Genomic DNA, 18,598 nt, shown 5'->3' on the forward strand with positions numbered 1-18,598 from the left:
AGTAGCCAGGACTACAGGCACCCTTTACAATGCTTGGCTATTTTAGAGGTGGGGTCTCGCTCTTGCTCAGGCTGGTCTCAAACCTCTGAGCTCAGGCAATCCACCTGCCTCAGCCTCCCAGAGTGCTAAGATTATAGGTGTGAGCCACTGTACCCGGCCTTTTCTTTCTTTAAGGACAGAGTCTCACTTTGTTGCCCTTGGTAGAGTGCTATGGCATCATGGCTCACAGCAACCTCTAACTATTGGGCTCAAGTGATTCTCTTGTGTCAGTCTCCCAAGTACCTGGGACTGCAGGTGCCTACAACAATAGCTGGCTGTTTGTAGAGACGGGGTCTCTATGTTTACTCTATGTTCTGAGTGTAGATTTTGTCAAGCTGAGCCAAAGGGAGGAGGGTGAGTGTATACTGTAGCTCATTGTCACAAATTCTTGCTGTTGCTTACCTAAGTTTGACTACATTTTCTTTCTTTTTTTTTTTTTTTTTTGAGACAGAGCCTCAAGCTGTCACCCTGGGTAGAGTGCTATGGCATCACAGATCAAAGCAACCTCCAACTTGTGGGCTCAAGCGATTCTCCTGCCTCTGCCTCCCAAGTAGCTGGGACTACAGGCGCCTGCCACAACACCTGGCTATTTTTTGGTTGCAGCCGTCATTGTTATTTGGTGGGCCCAGGCTGGATTCGAACCCGCCAGCTCAGGCGTATGTGGCTGGCGCCTTAGCCACTTGAGCCACAGGCGCCGAGCCGACTAGATTTTCTTGAATGAACATTTCTTCATTTGATGGATGCCCTTAGTACACTTTCCAGACTTTAAATGGCTAATTTTTACAGTTTTCCCCAGCTTTGCTTATAGTGCTGGGGAGCAGATCCACAGGGAGCTCCTCATGCTATCACTCTGAAAGTACAATTCTACTTAGTCTCTTGTACTGAGGCTATCTGTATCTTGGAGATAGAAATTTCCCACCGGGTGAGATACTAAAAGACCTGAACAAACTGTCTACAGACAAACTAGGTCCAAAAACTTGAGCACCTCTGTTACTACTAGCCACAGGTTTGTCTTTGAACTTCTCAGCCCAACTCAGCCTTGTTTCTTAAAAGTGTCCCAAGATGGCTCAGCACCTGTGGCTCAAGTGGCTAAGGTACCAGCCACATACACCAGAGCTGACAGGTTCGAATCCAGTCCGGGCCCGCCAAACAACAATGACAACTATAACCAACAAATAGTTGGGCATTGTGGCAGGGGCCTGTAGTCCCAGCTACTTGAGAGGCTGAGGCAAGAGGATTGCTTAAGCCCAAGATTTTGAGGTTGCTGTGAGCAGTGACGCCTTGACACTCTAAGCAGGACGACAGCTTGAGACTGTCTCACAAAAAGAAAAAGGTTCCCAAGATTAAAAGTTGGCTAAAGGCCAGGTGCAGTGGCTCATACCTGTAATACAAGCACTCTGGGGGGCTAAGATGGGAGGTCTGCTTGAAGTTAGCAGTTTGAGACCAGTGTGGGCCACATAATGAGATACTATCCCTACAAAAAAAATAAAAGAATTAGCTAGGCTCAGTGGTGAATACTAGCAGGCCCAGCTCGTCAGGGGTGTGGCTGAGGCAGGAAGATTGCTTGAGCTCAGGAGTTTGAGTCCGCAGTGATCTAAGATTGCACTGTTGTACTCCAGCCTGGGTAACAGAGTAAGACATCATCTCTTTAAAAAAAAAAAAATTAATAAGAAAATTTGCTCAGTATCCTCTAATCTAATGCCTTAACTTGCTTTTGTACCCCCTTAAGGTCTATTACTGATAGTTACTATCCCTTTCTTGCTCAAGTCCCCTTGTATTACCCATTTCACATTTTTTTTTCTCTCATTGCCAACAGCATACCTAAAAGCCCCTCAGGTAGAATTTTTGGTTATTTTATATGAAATTCTTATAGAATCCATGTACATTTGGAAAAGGGAAAAACTTTATCATCCTTGATTTAGAAGTCATTTGATCTCTATACTATAGATACATTTTCTTGGTAGGTGTAGAACTAATGGACAATTGATTTTCCTAATATAGCTGGAACATATGTTAAAATGAGGACAGCATTTCTCCTCTGTAAGTGATTTTAGACACCTTTTTTTTTTTTTTGCAGTTTTTGGCTGGGGTTGGGTTTGAACCCACCACCTCTGGCATATGAGGCCGGTGCCCTACTCCTTGAGCCACAGGCACCACCCACAGAAGTGATTTTAAAGTCAGACTGAAAAAAAAAAAAAAAAAAAGGATTAAGTAGGGTACTCTTACTGATTCCTGCAGGTATTAAGAAGAAATAGAAATCTATCTATCTTCTTGATAAAATGAAAACCAAATCTAAAGAATCTAGCATTACCAAAAAGATGCATGGCTACTTATAGGAATACCTTTCCTATTCAGTCTCAGTTGCCTGTTTTCATTATTCTAAATACAAGGCCTTTGAACACTCACTCATTAAGGAGAGTTGCCAAGTCACTGCAAACTTGCATGCATATACTCCCCAATGACAGGGTCGGACAGGTTCATTTAGAAACTCAGATCATTTTATATCTAATTCCAACAAGCATTTTCTGGTTTCTATGTCCAAGTAATTAAAAGCCACAAATTAGAAGGAGGAATCACTAAAGATAGGCAGCCAGGCATGGGACAAATTGCCTGAGAAACCCGTATAGTCCCTGAGGGCAGCTCTGTATTCACTATAATATAGTAAGTGAGGTTCAAGAAAATGATGACCGAAAAAAAAAAAAACAAACAAACAAAAAAAAAAGAAAATGATGACCGAGTCAATAAGAAAGAGATTAGGCTGGGTGCAGTGGCTCACGCCTATAATCCAGGCACTCTGGGAGGCTGAGGTGGGTGGACTGCTTAAGTTCATGAGTTCGAGACTAGCCTGAGCAAAAGCAAGACCCCTATCACTACTAAAAATAGAAAAACTGAGGCAAGAGGATCACTTGAGCCTGAGTTGGAGGTTGCTGTGATCTATGACACCACAGCACTCTACCCTGGGTGACAGCTTGAGACTCTGTCTAAAAAATAAATAAATAATCTCCACCAACCCATTTAAAGAAAAGAATGTAAATTTTACAAAAATCTTCATCCAAAATGATGTTTAAGAGCTGCTATCCTCAGTTAGATGGGAAACTTAGCTACAAAGAGTGATAGTCCTTAAGTGGTCTAAATGGTAGAAGTGACATTATACCTCAAATTCATCTGCTAAAATAATCTTTCTGCCTCAGCCTCCCAAGTAGCTGGTACTACAAAAGTGTATGTCACTGCATCTGACAGAATTTTAATTCCTCAATATCTTACCCATAGTTATTTCAGTGTGTTCCTATTATATGAAAATGCTTTTTAAAAAGACTTGCTGAAGCCTGGATTAGTAAAAACATATGTGGTATTCATAATAGTATAAGCACTTAAGAGAAATCATAACCCTCCCTGGAATAGCATCTTATCAATACTCCTCTATCAAATTCTCAGAATTAGTCTAAGGTAGAGTATTTTTTTTTTTGTGGTTTTTGGCTGGGGCTGGGTTTGAACCCACCACCTACGGCATATGGGACCAGCGCCCTACTCCTTGAGCCACAGGCGCCGCAATAGCATCTTATCATAGTTGTCTAGAATTTATAATAAAATATCTGAATCATGAAGATAACTTGTGCAAATGTATGTATATTTTCACAAGTATACTTTGAAAAGGAAAAGGTACCACTCAAATTTCATCATAAGAACTTCTGATATTGTCACTGGTGTTGCTGCCAAATATTTAAATTTTTTTTTTTTTTTGCAGTTTTTGGCTGGGGCTGGGTTTGAACCCACCACCTCTGGCATATGGGGCCAGCACCCTACTCCTTTGAGCCACAGGCACCGCCCTACTTTATGCCTATTTTTAAAGCCAACTTTATGCCTATTAGTTACCTAAGGAACCACAAGGCAGAGGCTTGCCACACACTTTTCCACATGAAGGGACAGGATCCATGCACGTTTTCCGACCACTACTTCCAAATTCTAACAACTGGCTGAGAGGAGTTTGGCCACAAGGGCAACAGCGCACCAGCTGGGGAAGCCGGGGGCATAGCTGGCAGGGTTGAGGGTGGCACACTTGAGAACAGGTATGGTTCCCACATTTCAAGTCCCTGTTAAAAAAACAACAATAACATACTATTACATAATTGTTACATAAACTGCAGCTTTATTCTAACTGAAGAAAATGTAACACCTTACTTGCCACACATCTTTAAACAGCTGAAGTTCCCGAATCCATCAGATTTTCCTACATCTGTTCCACACAACACATCTTGGGAGGTGCTGCCACAGTAGCATACTTGAGGACATAATTTCAAAAACAAAAGATTAGTAACCTGCATGAGATCTTATAATATTCTAAATGATCTATAAGAAAACACAAATGCCACTCATTAGTGTTGATCACTCCTGATGCAGAAATGAACGTGGCTTATATAGCAGCTCTAAGACCTACCTGAGAGCTTTATCACAGAAACAATAAAAATAAAATAAAATAAAAAAGTCCTTGTTAAACTCTGTTAATTTCATAGTGCCTCTACATCCTAAGAATAGCATTAGAGTGAAGCAACCCCTAAATTAAGAGAACATTATCTGGTCCATAAGGCTGTGCTTGAATACCATGGATTGTGAGGTTCCCTGGGGTACTCTGGAAATGTGAGTGGGGGGGACAAGCTGAGCTGGTAGTAGTGGTAGAGGGATTGAGACCTGGATTCCCCATCCTCACTTCAACCCAAGAAGCACAGACTTCATACTTTCTATAACAGGGTTTACATGAAATGCTTAAAGGTCCCTATTGCTAAAAAGAAACTTAAAAAATTACCATGATAGTATGAAATCTTTAATAATTTGTATACTACTATTGTTGAATTTAAAGTACTCATGTTTGAACAGTCACACTATGAAGTTTCAAATAACTTGACTATTACTTGCTAGACAGAGAACCCCAATCTAATGATTTTCCTATGGGTTCAAGAAATAATGGACTCATTTACTCTCTGGGATCAACAATAAGCATATGTTACTTTTAGAGAGCTATGTTTTAGATGACTAAAATTTAACAGAGTCCTAATAAGAATTGATTTTCATTAACGTAATTTTTCTGCTAAGTGTCACTTCACATCTTTAGTTTATATCATTGGCTTGGCGCCTGTGGCTCATAGCCACATACACCTGAGCTGGCGTGTTTGAATCCAGCCTGGCCGGCATGACGGCTGCAACCAAAACATAGCCATGCTTTGTGGCGGGCATCTGTAGTCCCAGCTACTTGGGAGGTGGAGGCAGGAAAATCACTTGAGCCCAGGAGTTAGAGGTTGCTGTGAGCTGTGATGCCATGGCCTCTACCCAGGGTGAAAGCTTGAGGCTCTGTCTCAAAAAAAATAAAAAATAAAAATTTATCTCATTAAAATCAATCCATGCAAGTAAAACCTGCCCTACATAACACATAGTGACTGGAAGAATGAAAAGCAAATTGAAACTGTGCAGATCTAATGTTGACTTTCTTTTTCCTCAGAACAATTTAAATAGCTACTTACAGAGAAAATCAACATCTGAATACATGCAATATTATAAAAACATATCAAATCTTTTCTTTCTTTTTTTTTTGAGAAAGAGCCTCAAGCTGTCGCCCTGGGTAGAATGCCGTGGCATCACAGCAACCTCCAACTCCTGGGCTCAAGCGATTCTCCTGCCTCTGCCTACCAAGTAGCTGGGACTATAGGCACCCACCACAACGCCTGGCTATTTTTTGGTTGCAGCCATCATTACCGTTTTGGTGGGCCTGGGCTAGATTCGAACCTGGGCTGGAACTCAGGTGTATGTGGCTGGCACCTTAGCCACTTGAGCCACAGGCGCCAAGCCAACATGCCAAATCTTAAAAATCACATGTAATAAAAGAATGTTTCTAATAAACATTAGAAATAATACTCATAAAATAAAATAGTATATTGAGCAGAACCAAAAACTTTCACAGAGCCAGGAGAAGAGGAAAGCCTCAAATCACTGAAGATACAATCCAGACTCTTGATTTTTAAAATACACATCCCATTTTCTAGTAAGTATATATGCGATTTGTCTCCTGTTCTAAAACTCATTTAATAGGCCAGATGCGGTGGCTCATGCCTGTAATCCTAGTAATTGTGAGGCCAAGGCAGGTGGATTGCCTGAGCTTGCAGGTTCAAGACCAGCCTGAGCCAGAGTGAGACCCTCGTCTCTAAAAATAGCTGGGTGTTGTGGAAGGTGCCTATAGTCCCAGCTACTTGGGAGGCTAAGGCAAGAGAATTGCTTGAGTCCAAGAGTTTGAGGTTGCTGTGAGCTGCAATGCCAGGGCACTCTACCAAGGTCAATAAAGCAAGACTCTGTCTCAAAAAAAAAAAAAACCAAAAAACAACAGAGTTCTTCAGTTCTTTCCCCCTTCCAGAAGCTCTGGTGATTTCTGTATTCCTTTTTAACTTCTAATAAAAGTCCTATCTTACCACTGATCTGTGGTCTGTGGGTTCATTCTTCGAATCCCTGAAACCAAGGACCTACTGAAGAGCGAAATTCCGGTATCATATTTGGGGGCTCGTCGTCAGGGATTGAAGATCTGTGGTAAGCAATGGGACCACTTACCTCTATCCTGCTTTTCTCTATAGCTATAATAATGGAGACTATTTTGATGCCCATTGGCCGGTAAATGTGTATAGTGTGACTGCTGACCTCCAGGTCACAGGCGACAGGCTGTTGGGGCATGAACTTTCTAATTCCCCTGAATGAACTTTCTTTCCCCAAAAGAAAGGAGTGGAAGGGAATGTTAGAAGGCTTGAGAACCGGACAAACAGAAGTAGCTCCCAGAGGTCCTGGGGCACCTAGCAATGGTTCTACCCTACGGCAAGGGAGGGCCTTCAGAAAATCATGCTCTCCCAGCTCTATCTTCTCTCCTCTTCCATGGTCCCAAACTTTTCCTATTTATCTCTATCTGCTTCTCTCTCTCTCTCCTTGTAGTTTATATGCTTGGTTTGAATGTTGGTAAAGGATTGCTTTATATACTAGTTAAGTTTGTACGGGCTCATTCTGGTATTTTTCAAATGTTATAAGTGTGCTTTGGATGTTGTACGTGTGTCATAAGGTCTTTCTTACTGCCTTTCATTGCAGAATTAAATTCAATTGGCTCTCTGTATATTTGAGAAAAAACTTAATTATGTTAACAGTTAGAGGCCAAGAAGCTGGCTCCAAACAAAGAGCAAAATAACTTCTCTATATGGCTTCTCTGGGCGACCAGGAGCCTACAAATGGAAGCCTGGGAGCAACTTCCCAGGGCAAGACTGGCTCTAAACCCTCGGCTATGGTTTAGTCTCTTGAAAATGAAAAAGGCAGGAAAAATAACCCCAGCTATTTGATTTTTCCTGGTCTGTGGCATAAATGGAAGAGTTCAAAGCCATTCTGGATTTCTCCGAGACTTCACCTAGTTGTAGCTGGTTATAATGCAAATTTTAAATCGTCTCTCAACCTTGAGTTTAATTATTGTTGCCTTTCCAACTTTTTGGGAAAGAAAGGGAGGTTGGAAAGCACAGCACTTGAGACCTGATCGTGATAAATAGCCTATTTTCCTTTGTTACTTGGAATTTAAAAGAAGCCTCTAGAAATAATGGAAAGTTAAATGTGCAAACACTGCACAGCCATTTTCTCCAGGGCAGGGCTCATCTCCACTTTGACTGATACTCTGGAGCAGGTGCAGAAAGGGGCAGAACTTGCATCAGGTGGGACCAGGCTCCCTGATACCTGATTTCTCCGGCTGTGCTGCCGGCAAGTAATATGCACAAGAGAACCAGCGGGTACTAAGTGCTACACTGGTAAGAGTGGCTAATTCCAGACAAGCGCAGGGGCTGAGGCCATTCTCCTCAGGGATTCTTCCCAAGCATTGGAAGGACACTTCCTTTTGTTTGGCTGGAAGGGTTCTTGGGTTGGTCAGAGGACGTTTTGACAACCCAGGAATACAGGGTGGGATTGATTAATACGCTGATGTTTGTTCTTTCCCACAGATGGGTAATATTCTCTCTCTGAGAACAGCCAGGTAACAAGTTCTTTTGCCAAGAGAACTATCATCAGGTGAGACCAGGCTCCTGGATACCTGATATTTCAGCTGGTGTTGCTGGAACACCCTGCCGGGCTGTATTCTGAAGCACTGGGACATGTTTGATCCCCAGATGCTAAAAAGAATATATGGTTTTCTTCTGCACCCAGGCCTGGCCTCAGTATCAACTCTTCACTGGTGAACAATGCTCCCCCCACCCCACCCAGGGTACTTTAAATTACAGTATCATTTTTAAGTTAGATACTTTTTGTAAACAACAAGAAAAGTGGTCTCAAGCGCCATATGTGCAAGCTTTCTTTTCCTCAGGGACCACCCCCAACTGTGTAAGACCAGTTGTGGGTCAGATAGATTCAGCTCTCCTGGCTTTAGTAACTTCCCCAAATGGTCAGGGATTCCCGAGAGAGATGCTGTCACCACTTAGTTCAAACCCACCATCTAGTTCTCCCACACCTTCCTCCATGTGTTCAGAAAACCCCAGGAGGGAGACTGTCCCAAGAGTTTTTTCTGGTCCACTGGGACCCCCAGAAGGCAACCACATCCATCTTTGTGTCCCTTAGTGGAGACTGCTGGTGGTGAAAGGGGAAGTACGCGAGTATACATTCCATTTTCTCTGGCAGATTAGAGACAAATTAACATTGATTTGGGAAAATTTGCTGACAACCCTGATAAATACATAGATGTTCTCCAGGGGTTAGGACAAAGCTTTGACCTCTCTTGGAGAGATGTAATGCTACTACTAGATCAAACTTTAACTTTTAATGAGAAAAATGAAGTCCTGGAGGAAGCTAGAAAGTAAGGTGATTGTGGTTCATGTCCAATACTAATGGGCAGTATGTCTCCTGAGGAAAGGGGCAGATATCTCACGGGAAGACAGGCAGTTCCCTTTGAGGATCCTGAATGGGACCCTGAGAAACAAGATGACTGGTGGCGTAAACATTTTCTAACATGTATCCTGGAAGGTTTACGTCAATCTAAGAAAAAAACTATGAACTATTCTAAGTTGTCTACCCTTTACCAGGAACAAAATGAGAGTCCCTCAGCCTTTCTTGAGCAGCTTAGGGAGGCGATGACAAAGCACACTCAGTTGACACCTGATTCCTTAGAGGGCCAAATTATTTTAAAAGATAAGATTTATCACTCAGGCAGCCCCAGACATTTGAAGAAAACTCCAGAAATTGGCTCTAGGCCCAGATCATAATCTGGAGAATCTTCTTAAAATGGCCACTGTGGTCTTTTATAATAGAGATCAGGCGGAAGAGAAGGAAAAACAGAGAAAGGATAAAAAAAGAATGACAGCTCTAATAATGGCACTACAACAAACAGGCACCATCAGGGGCAGAGGGAAGCCAGAGGAGCTAAGAACAAGTGCTGCCAACGTGGTCAGGCTGGCCACTTCAGGAAAGACTGCTTCTGGCAGAACTGCCTGTCAGGCAAGCCACCGGGCACCTGTCCAGAGTGTAAGGGTGATCAATGAAGGGCAGCCTGTCCCCAGAGGTGAAGGCCTCCTGGAACAGTGATCTCATCAGTGCCCAGACTGGACTGAGGGTGCCTGGGGCAGATTCTCATGGCTCTAGCTTGTGTCATTGCCCCTCAAGAGCCCCAGATTTGCCTCATAGTGGAGGGCCAGGAGACAGAATTTCTTTCTTTCTTTTTTTTTTTTTTAAGAGACAGAGTCTCACTTTCTTGCCCTCGGTAGAGTGCCGTGGCATCACAGCTCACAGCAACCTCCAGCTCTTGGGCTTAGGCAATTCTCTTGCCTCAGCCTCCCGTGTAGCTGGGACTACAGGCACCCGCCACAACGGCCGGCTTTTTTTTTTTTTAATTGCAGTTTGGCTGGGACCGGGTTCGAACCCACCACCCTCAGTATATGGGGCCGGCGCCCTACTCACTGAACCACAGGCGCCGCTCCAGGAGACAGAATTTCTTCTGGATACTGGAGCAACCTTTTCTGTACTCCTGTCTAACCCTGGTCTTTTATCCCCCAAATCTGTAACTATACAGTGAGTGTCTGGACAGCTGGTTACCAAATTTTGCTCTCAGCCTTTAAGCTGCAATTGGGGTGACTAGCTGTTCTCTCACGCCTTCCTAATCATGCCTGAAAGTCCTGTTCCCTTTTTGCGATGGGACATAGTAACTAAAATGGGAACAACCATTTATATGAATATGGGACAGGAATCTATACTACGCCTTCCCTTATTAGAGACAAAAATTAACCCAGAAGTGTGGGCTACCGAGGGACAAGAGGGAAGAGTAAAATAAAATTCCCAATACCTTTTTGCTTTTGAAGACCCCTCTGACTCGAACACCCAGCTCACATGGACTGTGTTACTCCAGGGATTTAGGGACAGCTCTCACTTGTTTGGATAAGCCCTAGCCAAAGACTTAAGTCGTTTTTCATATCCTACAACAACTCTTTTTTTTTTTTTTTTTTTTTTTTTGTAGAGACAGAGTCTCACTTTATCACCCTTGGTAGAGTGCCGTGGCGTCACACAGCTCACAGCAACCTCCAACTCCTAGGCTTAGGCGATTCTCTTGCCTCAGCCTCCCAAGTAGCTGGGATTACAGGCGCCCGCCACAACGCCCGGCTATTTTTTTGTTGCAGTTTGGCCGGGGCCGGGTTTGAACCCACCACCCTCGGCATGTGGGGCCGGCGCCCTACCCGCTGAGCCACAGGCGCCGCCCCCTACAACAACTCTTATTCAGTATGTAGATGACATTCTTTTGGGAGTGCCAGGTGCAGAGGAATGTCACAAAGCTACCCAAGCTCTATTAAACTTTCTAGCTGACTGTGGGTACAGTTTCCAAGGCTAAAGCACAATTATGTGTACCTGAAGTTCACTGTTCAGGTCTCCAGTTTTCACAGAAGAAGAGAGCCTTGGGCAAAGAACGAATAAGACCAACTGGTTCACCCTAAACTTCAAACTCTCAAACAGCTTCAAGGCTTCTTTGGAATTACAGGCTTTTACAGATTCTGGAAAGCCACCGTGGCGCAATGAAGGTGAAGGCCGGCGCTCTCGCCAGCTGAGGGGGGTCCCGAGGCTCCTCCACTCTGCCAAGGGCACACCACCCACCTGTCGTGCCGGGGAGGTGGAGCACGAGCACATGGGTTAGAAGTCTAACACGTGCACGAGTCTGGGGCTCTCATGACTCTTCCCTCTAATTCACCTTCCCTAACCCCAACTTGGGAAGGTCCCTTTTCTGTTATCTTGTCTTCTACAGCTGTTAAGTTAAGGAAATAGATTCCTGGATACAGTTTTCTCTCAAAATCGACCCCCTCCTCTCACTGTTCTAACCTTACCTTTTAATGTACTAATGAGATTTATGTCTTTCAGAGATAATATCATCAAACCACAGACAGTGAAAGGGTTCCAGCCCAGACCTGACTCTATCACGGACCCCTGGATCACCGCTCATCTGAAGAGACCCTAACTGTCCCCTTCTACTGATACAGGGTTCCCTCATTCCAGCCTGGACAAGGGACCCCAATTTTCAGGGCTTGGGCGATTTCATGAAGAGAATACACTAACATTTTACCCCAAGCTAGAAGAATCAACCTAAATTTCCATTTACTGTGAACCTTGGATCCACCTCCTCTGAGGAACCTCTAACTGCTTCCCCATATCACCATCCGTGTTCACCAGGAAGGAGTTTGGAGCAGTCAGCGCCCCTTTTCCCTAACAGCAGTTAGAGCTTCTATTTGGAGAGGGAGGATTGATACAGGATTCCACCACTCAGGGCTAGACAGGGAGTCCCCCATTCTCTAGGCCCAGGGGAGCTCAGAAGTCAGACCCCCCATTTCGAGGCACAAGCAGACTGCCTTTTTCGGGACACACCCTCTGGACTCTGATAAAATCATGAACAAAGCAGCCTGTGACGGTTTTGGGAGTGGTTCCACCTTGGGTAGGAGCACACACCATTATCCCTTTTCAGAGACAAAGACTGTAAAGGACCTGATAACCTCACCCTAGTGAAGGAGAAACTACAGTCATTCATTTGTTACCAGGTGCCAGCCAGATGTAATCCTCTAGACTTAAAACCCCTAGATAAAAGAGTCCTGGTGGAGACTCCTGAGAGTTTTTCAATTCTTTCCCCCTTCCAGAAGCTCTGGTGCTTTTCTGTGTTCCTTTCTAACTTCTAATAAAAGTCCTATCTTACTACTAGGGGGAAAAAAACAAACTCATTCAAAATAAAGACTTATTGAATGGGTGGTGCCTGTGGCTCAGTGGGTAGGGCACCGGCCCCATATACTAAAGATGGTGGGTTCAAACCTGGCCCTAGCCAAACTGCAACAAAAAAATAGTCGGGCATTGTGGCAGGCGCCTGTAGTCCCAGCTACTTGGGAGCCTGAGGCAAGAGAATCACCTAGCGTGGGAGTTGGAGGCTGCTGTGAGCTGTGACACCACAGCACTTTACTGAGGGCAATAAAGTGAGACTCTTGTCTCTATTAAAAAAAAAAAGGACTTATTGAAGGCAGGAGGTGCGATCAATCAACCCTGATAAACCCTGGCAACTGGGAGCTTCTGTAAGTAGGCTCTTCTTTGCTAAGTTTCTGCTCAAACAGAACAGAGGCTTTTATCAGAGGTAATGAACAGACAGCTGTAAACAAAAAAGTCAAAGTCAGTAACACTGTGAAAATAAAAGTAAAATGATTAATTAGGAAATAATCTGAGTACAATACTAAAAAGCTCTTCTATCCTTAGGTACAAGAGATAGAAATAGGATCTAGTGATGAAAATTGGAGCTGGTTAAATAGTATTAATGAACCAAAGACAGTCTGGAGAAAGGACCCTGTTGACAGCCTTAATCTGTTCAGTATTTTATCAACACACAAATAAAGGAATGCTTATTAAATCTCTAGATAAGGTTGAAAGGGATTGGAGAAAGATTATACTTTGAGAAAAACTACACACGTGGCCCAAATACTCTGTTAGATATTTAATGCAGACAAAATATTTTCAACTGGGTTTGAAAAATCAACTATGCAGAAAGAAATAAGAGGGCGGCGCCTGTGGCTCAAGGAGTAGGGTGCCGGTCTCATATGCCGGAGGTGGCGGGTTCAAACCCAGCCCTGGCCAAAAAAAAAAAAAAACCACAAAAAAAAAAAAAAAAAAAAAAGAAAGAAATAAGAGATTGGAATCCATGCAAATTTGTATAAGACAGACTTTAGGTAATTGAGGTGAATAAAAATCAACATGAATCAAGAGCTAAAAATGGCCAGGATCGAGGGGACTCTCCAACAGCACCATCTATACTGCTAAGACCAAAGGGCCAGAAGTATACTTAACTCCTGCTTCACCTCAAAATAGATTTGAAGCAGCTAATAGGGATATGTGAAATTTAACAAGAGAACATAAATTAAAAGATGTGAAAAAAAAAAGCAATAGCAGGAATACAGAACGTGCCATAGCTAAAAAATGTACACTATAAAGGTAAACATTAAGTCAGTTATACAGGATTCCTAAGATAAAACAAGATCAATAGTCTTTGAGGATAAACAATTATTTTAGGAACTAAGACCAAGCAGGAATTTATTCCAAGAAGACCCATAAAAAGAACATTGAGTAGGCCGGGCTCTTCTGTTCACACCTGTAATCCCAACACTCTGGGAGGCCGAGGTGGGTGGATTGCTTGAGCTCAAGAGGTTGAGACCAACCTGAGCAAGAGCAAGACCTTATCTCTAAAAATAGCCCGGTGTTGTGGTGGTGCCTATAGTCCCAGCTACTTGGGAGGCTGAGGCAAGAGAATCAATTGAGCCCAAGAGTTTAAGGTTGCTATGAGTTACGACACCCTGGCACTCAACCACAAGGCAACTGAGTGAGACTGTCTCAGAAAAACAAACAAAAACAAAACAAACAAACAAACAAAAACCATTGAGTAATATACAGCACAGTTCCTTACATAAAAATCCTAATAGAGCACACCACAAAACATTTTCCATAACTGTGTTACTGTAAATGCCAACATAGGTCAATAGTATCACCCCAAGGTGAAATTTAATGAAGTAACAATCTAGAAGGGACCGATACCTGTGGCCTAGGATCCCTGCTGATTAAGGGCAATCAGAAAAGAGGGGCTAGTTGGGCGAATGCATAGGTTACAGATACTGCAAGATATCTTCTCTGAACACTGTTTCTCACAACTGAGATTCTGAGAACTACTGTGTGGCATGGGTTTGTGATTATATGCCTGATAGATCCCTGAATAGAGCTTTTCTGTTTATACTTTCTGTTAAATACAGACTTATAGGACATAATGGATAATCAAGTATATTTGTAGAGTTGACATTCTTTTGAGGAGACTATCAAAAACAGGAGCTTGGAGTAGTGCCTGTGGCTCAAAGGAGTGGGGCGCCGGCCCCATATACTGGAGGTGGTGGGTTCAAACCCGGCCTGGGCCAAAAACTGCAAAAAAAAAAAAAAAAACAACAACCCAGGAGTTTGAACAGAAAATTACTCTACTTTGACCTCTGATAAAACTGAGGGGAGTTTTCAGAGATAGGAGCGAGATTCAGAACAGGTGAATAAAGCCTTGAAGTTTTACTCTATAGAGCAGTGATTTTTCAACCAGTGTGCAGTGGCACACTGGTGTGCTGTGAGAGGATCTGAGGTATGCTGTGAAAATTTTTAAAGATTAATTAAATTATTTACCTTTTTCTTTCTCTCTCTCTCTTTCTTCATTTTGAGATACAGTCTCACTTTGTAGCCCTCCATAGAGTGCTGTCCTGTCACAGCTCCCAGCAACCTCAAACTCTTTGGGCTCAAGCAATTCTCTTGCCTCAACCTCCCCAGTAGCTGGACTACAGGTGCCTGTCACATACCCGGCTATTTTTAGAGATGGGGTCTTGCTCTGGCTCAGGGTGGTCTCGAACCTGTGAGCTCAGGCAATCCACCTGCCTCACCCTCCCAGAGTGTTAGAATAACAGGTGTGAGCCACTGTGCCTGGCCCTAAATTATTTTCAAAAGAAGTTCAAAGCACAGTAAGTGTATTCTTTTTTTTGATCAACATAATTTAGGTGTGCTGTGGAAGTTTAACTATAGGCTCAAGTATGCCTATAGATAAAAAAAAAAAAGGTTGAAAAACACTGCTATGGAGAATAGACTGCAGAAGTTTTAGCTTGGAAAATGATCAGGATACCTTTAACTAGTCATCTGTCTCAGTCAAAAATCTCAAGGAAGTACACAGAGAAAACCTCATTTTGAATAATATTGACTTTGATGATGCCCACAAGAAAACTGGCATTGCTGTGATCAATCTGGCCACTTTTAAGAGGATAAGTATGTATGAGAAGCATGTTTCACAGGGAAGAAATGAAGCAATCCCAGCTGGTAGGCATGGAAATAGAACACTGGGGAGAGAGAAATACAGGACAGCTGATTTTGAACCACCCAGGAGGAATGTGGAGAAAGGTGAACCAATGAAAGGATATTTCAGGGCAGTAGATGTTGGCTCAATAAAAGAAAAAAACTGGGACAATTAGAGTTGTCCCATGACCAAACTGTCTACCAATTTAATCAGAGGCTGGGTAACTGACAACCACCACCCTGGGTGGCAAAGAGGGGATAACTGTGATAAGAAAAAAATCAATTAGATTGTTCTGTCCCATTTTAAGATTCTAATAACAAGGGAGACCAAGACTAGAAGTGAAAACACTGAAAACATACACTTACTATATTCACAATTTTAAAAAATAATCTTTTTCTGTTCATATACTTTCTTTTTTTCCACTGAGGGATAATTAACCTATAATAAATACATATTTTAGGTGTTGGTTTGATATGCTTTGGTAATTGTATACATCTACGTAACCACCATGCAAAACAAGGTATCAAATGTTTCTAACAACCCAGAAAATTCCAATTCCCACCCATTTCCACCCATTCATAATGAAAGTCAGAAAATGGTTGTTAAATGTGTCCCCACAAAATTTTGAGACATGTCTGAGCAATAAGGCAAGAAAAAATTAGTTTTATCTGTTCATATAAATAGAATCAGTAGTAAGTTCTCTTTTTTACCTAGCTTCTTTCATGTAACAATGTTTTTTAGGATTCATCTATTTTGTTGCAAATGTCACTAGTTTATTCCTGTTTATTGCTGAGTGATATTCCATTGTGTAAAAATACCATAATTTATCTATTCCTTCTTATGTTGACAGATATTTGGGTTGCTTCCAGTTTGGAGCTCCTATCAACACATACTCCTCTATAAGCCTCTTTGTGACTTAGGTATGCAAATACCTAAGAGTGGAAAGGCTGGCTCATGGGATACACATAGGTTTAATTTTATAAGAAACTGCTATACAGTTGTTCAAAGTGGGTGTATCATCTTACACATCTGCCAACAACACATGAGAGTTCCAGTTGCTCTACTCTTGCCAGTATTTGGTCGTGAGTCTTTTCTATTTTAGCCATTTTAGTAGGTATGAAAAGGTACCTCACGGTGGTTTTTTGTTTTTTAAACAGTTTTATCGTGTTATAATTCACACACCACATAGATCACCCGCTCAAAGTATGTAATTCAATGGCTTTTAGTATAGAGTCGTGTGTCTACTACAATCCATTTTAGAACATTTTCATTAATTAAAACAGAAATGCTATACCCTTAGCCATTGCCCCCCATCCTATATTCCCCCAGCCCTAAGTAACCACTAACCTACTTTTTGTCTCTATGGATTTGCCTGTTCTAGAATTTCATATAAATGCAATTGTATAATACCTGGCAGTCCTTTGTGACTGGCTTCTTTCACTTAGGGTAATATTTTGGAGGTTCATCTACTTCGTGGCAGGTACTACAGAACTTTTTTTTAATGGCTAAATAATACTCCATTGTAGGGACAGAGTCTTGCCATATTGCTTGGCCTTGTCTTGAACTCAAGTTATCCTCTTGCCTCAGCTTCCCAGAGTACTAGGATTATAGGCATGAGCCACTGCACCCAGCCTCATTTACAAGTTTTGTGGGGACAAATTCACTTCTCTTGGGCATATGCCTAGGAGTAGAAATGCTGGGTTAAATGGTAACTTTATGTTCGATCTTCTGAGGAACTGCCAGACTGTTTCCCAAAGTGACTATAATATCTTACCATCACTGTAGTTTTTTTTTTTGAGACAGAGCCTCAAGCCGTCGCCTTGGGTAGAGTGCTGTGGCATCATAGATCACAGCAACCTCAAACTCCTGGCCTCAAGCAATTCTCTTGCCTCTGCCTCCCAAGTACTGAGACTACAGGCGCCTGCCACAACGCCCAGCTACTTTTTTGGTTGCAGCCATCTTTGTTGTTTGGCGGGCCCAGGCTGGTTTCGAACCCGCCAACTCAGGTGTATGTGGCTGGTGCCTTAGCCGCTTGAGCCACCATCACTGTAGTTTTAATTTGCGCTTTCCCTATTGTTTAAAAGTGTTAAGCACTTTCCATGTGTTTTTCAAACACTTATGTAATTTCTTTCTTTTTTCTTTTTTTTTTTGAGACAGAGTCTTACTCTGTTGCCCATGCTAGAGTACTGTGGCATCAGCCACAGCAACCTCAAACTCTTAGGCTCAAATGATCCTCCTCCCACAGCCTCCAGACTAGCTGGGACTACAAGGTGCCTGTCACAACACTAAGCTAATTTTTCTATTTTTAGTAGAGAGGGAATATCACTTTTGTTCAGGCTGATCTTGAGCTCAAGGGATCCTCCTCCCACCTCGATCTCCCAGAATGCTAGGATTATAGGTGTGAGCCACTATGCCTAGCCTATAATTTCTTTTGTAAAGTATCTTTCTAGTCTTTTGTTCATATTTTTGAGTTGTTCACCTTTTTTTGTTGATTTATATAAATACTTTAAATATTCTAGATATAATCTATGGTTTATCTATTCATTTTCTTAAAGTATCTTTACTTTTTTTATTTTATGGTTAATGCTTTTGTCCATGAAATCTGCCTAATCCCAAAGTCATAAAAATATGCATATAGTTTCTAGAAGCTTTATGTTTCTGGGTTTTATATTTGTATCTATGATTCATGTACAATAAATTTTTGTGTAAAGACTGAGATGGGGGTGAAATTCATTTTTTACCTTGTATGTATACCCACTTGTTCTAATAACACTTATAAGACTTTCCTTTGCCCATTGGTTGAAGGTCAATTGATCATATATATGTGAATCTATTTCTAGACTCTATCTATTCTTTTCCATTATTATATTAGTTTTTTTTTCAAGAGATAGGATCTTATGTTTCCCACGATGAAGCTTTTGGCCTCAAGGCCTGAGTCTTCCAAGTAGCTAGGGATATATATAGTGCCCAGCTTATTAGTTTATATTTACACTAATAGCTGCACTGCCACAAATACTATAGCTTTACAGCCTTGAAATCAGGTAGTTATGTCTTTCAAGTTCTTTTTCAAGATTATTTTGGCCTTTCTCGGTCCTTAAAAAGCAGTTACTTTTAAACAGCATTTTAAAATCTACTATCCAAATTATATAAGACAATGACCTATACTGGTATTAAGCAAGTAAAATGATAAAAACCATCTAAGCAGTT

At 42.1% G+C, this 18,598-nt stretch overlaps 1 protein-coding gene across 3 annotated transcripts in view; it reads right to left on the bottom strand.

The window, feature by feature from the left end:
- NFX1 (nuclear transcription factor, X-box binding 1) overlaps positions 1–18,598 on the bottom strand; it is a 101,373-nt gene that overhangs the window by 46,561 nt on the left and 36,214 nt on the right. For all 3 annotated transcript variants that reach the window (XM_053570701.1, XM_053570704.1, XM_053570707.1), the window contains exons 8-9: positions 4,219–4,318; positions 3,913–4,130 (exon numbers count right to left, since the gene is read on the bottom strand). In XM_053570701.1, coding sequence (XP_053426676.1) covers positions 3,913–4,130; positions 4,219–4,318 — 318 coding nt within the window. The remainder of the gene's footprint in view (positions 1–3,912; positions 4,131–4,218; positions 4,319–18,598) is intronic.

The sequence above is a fragment of the Nycticebus coucang genome, chromosome 2, assembly GCF_027406575.1.
Source record: "Nycticebus coucang isolate mNycCou1 chromosome 2, mNycCou1.pri, whole genome shotgun sequence".
Taxonomy (NCBI): domain Eukaryota; kingdom Metazoa; phylum Chordata; class Mammalia; order Primates; family Lorisidae; genus Nycticebus; species Nycticebus coucang.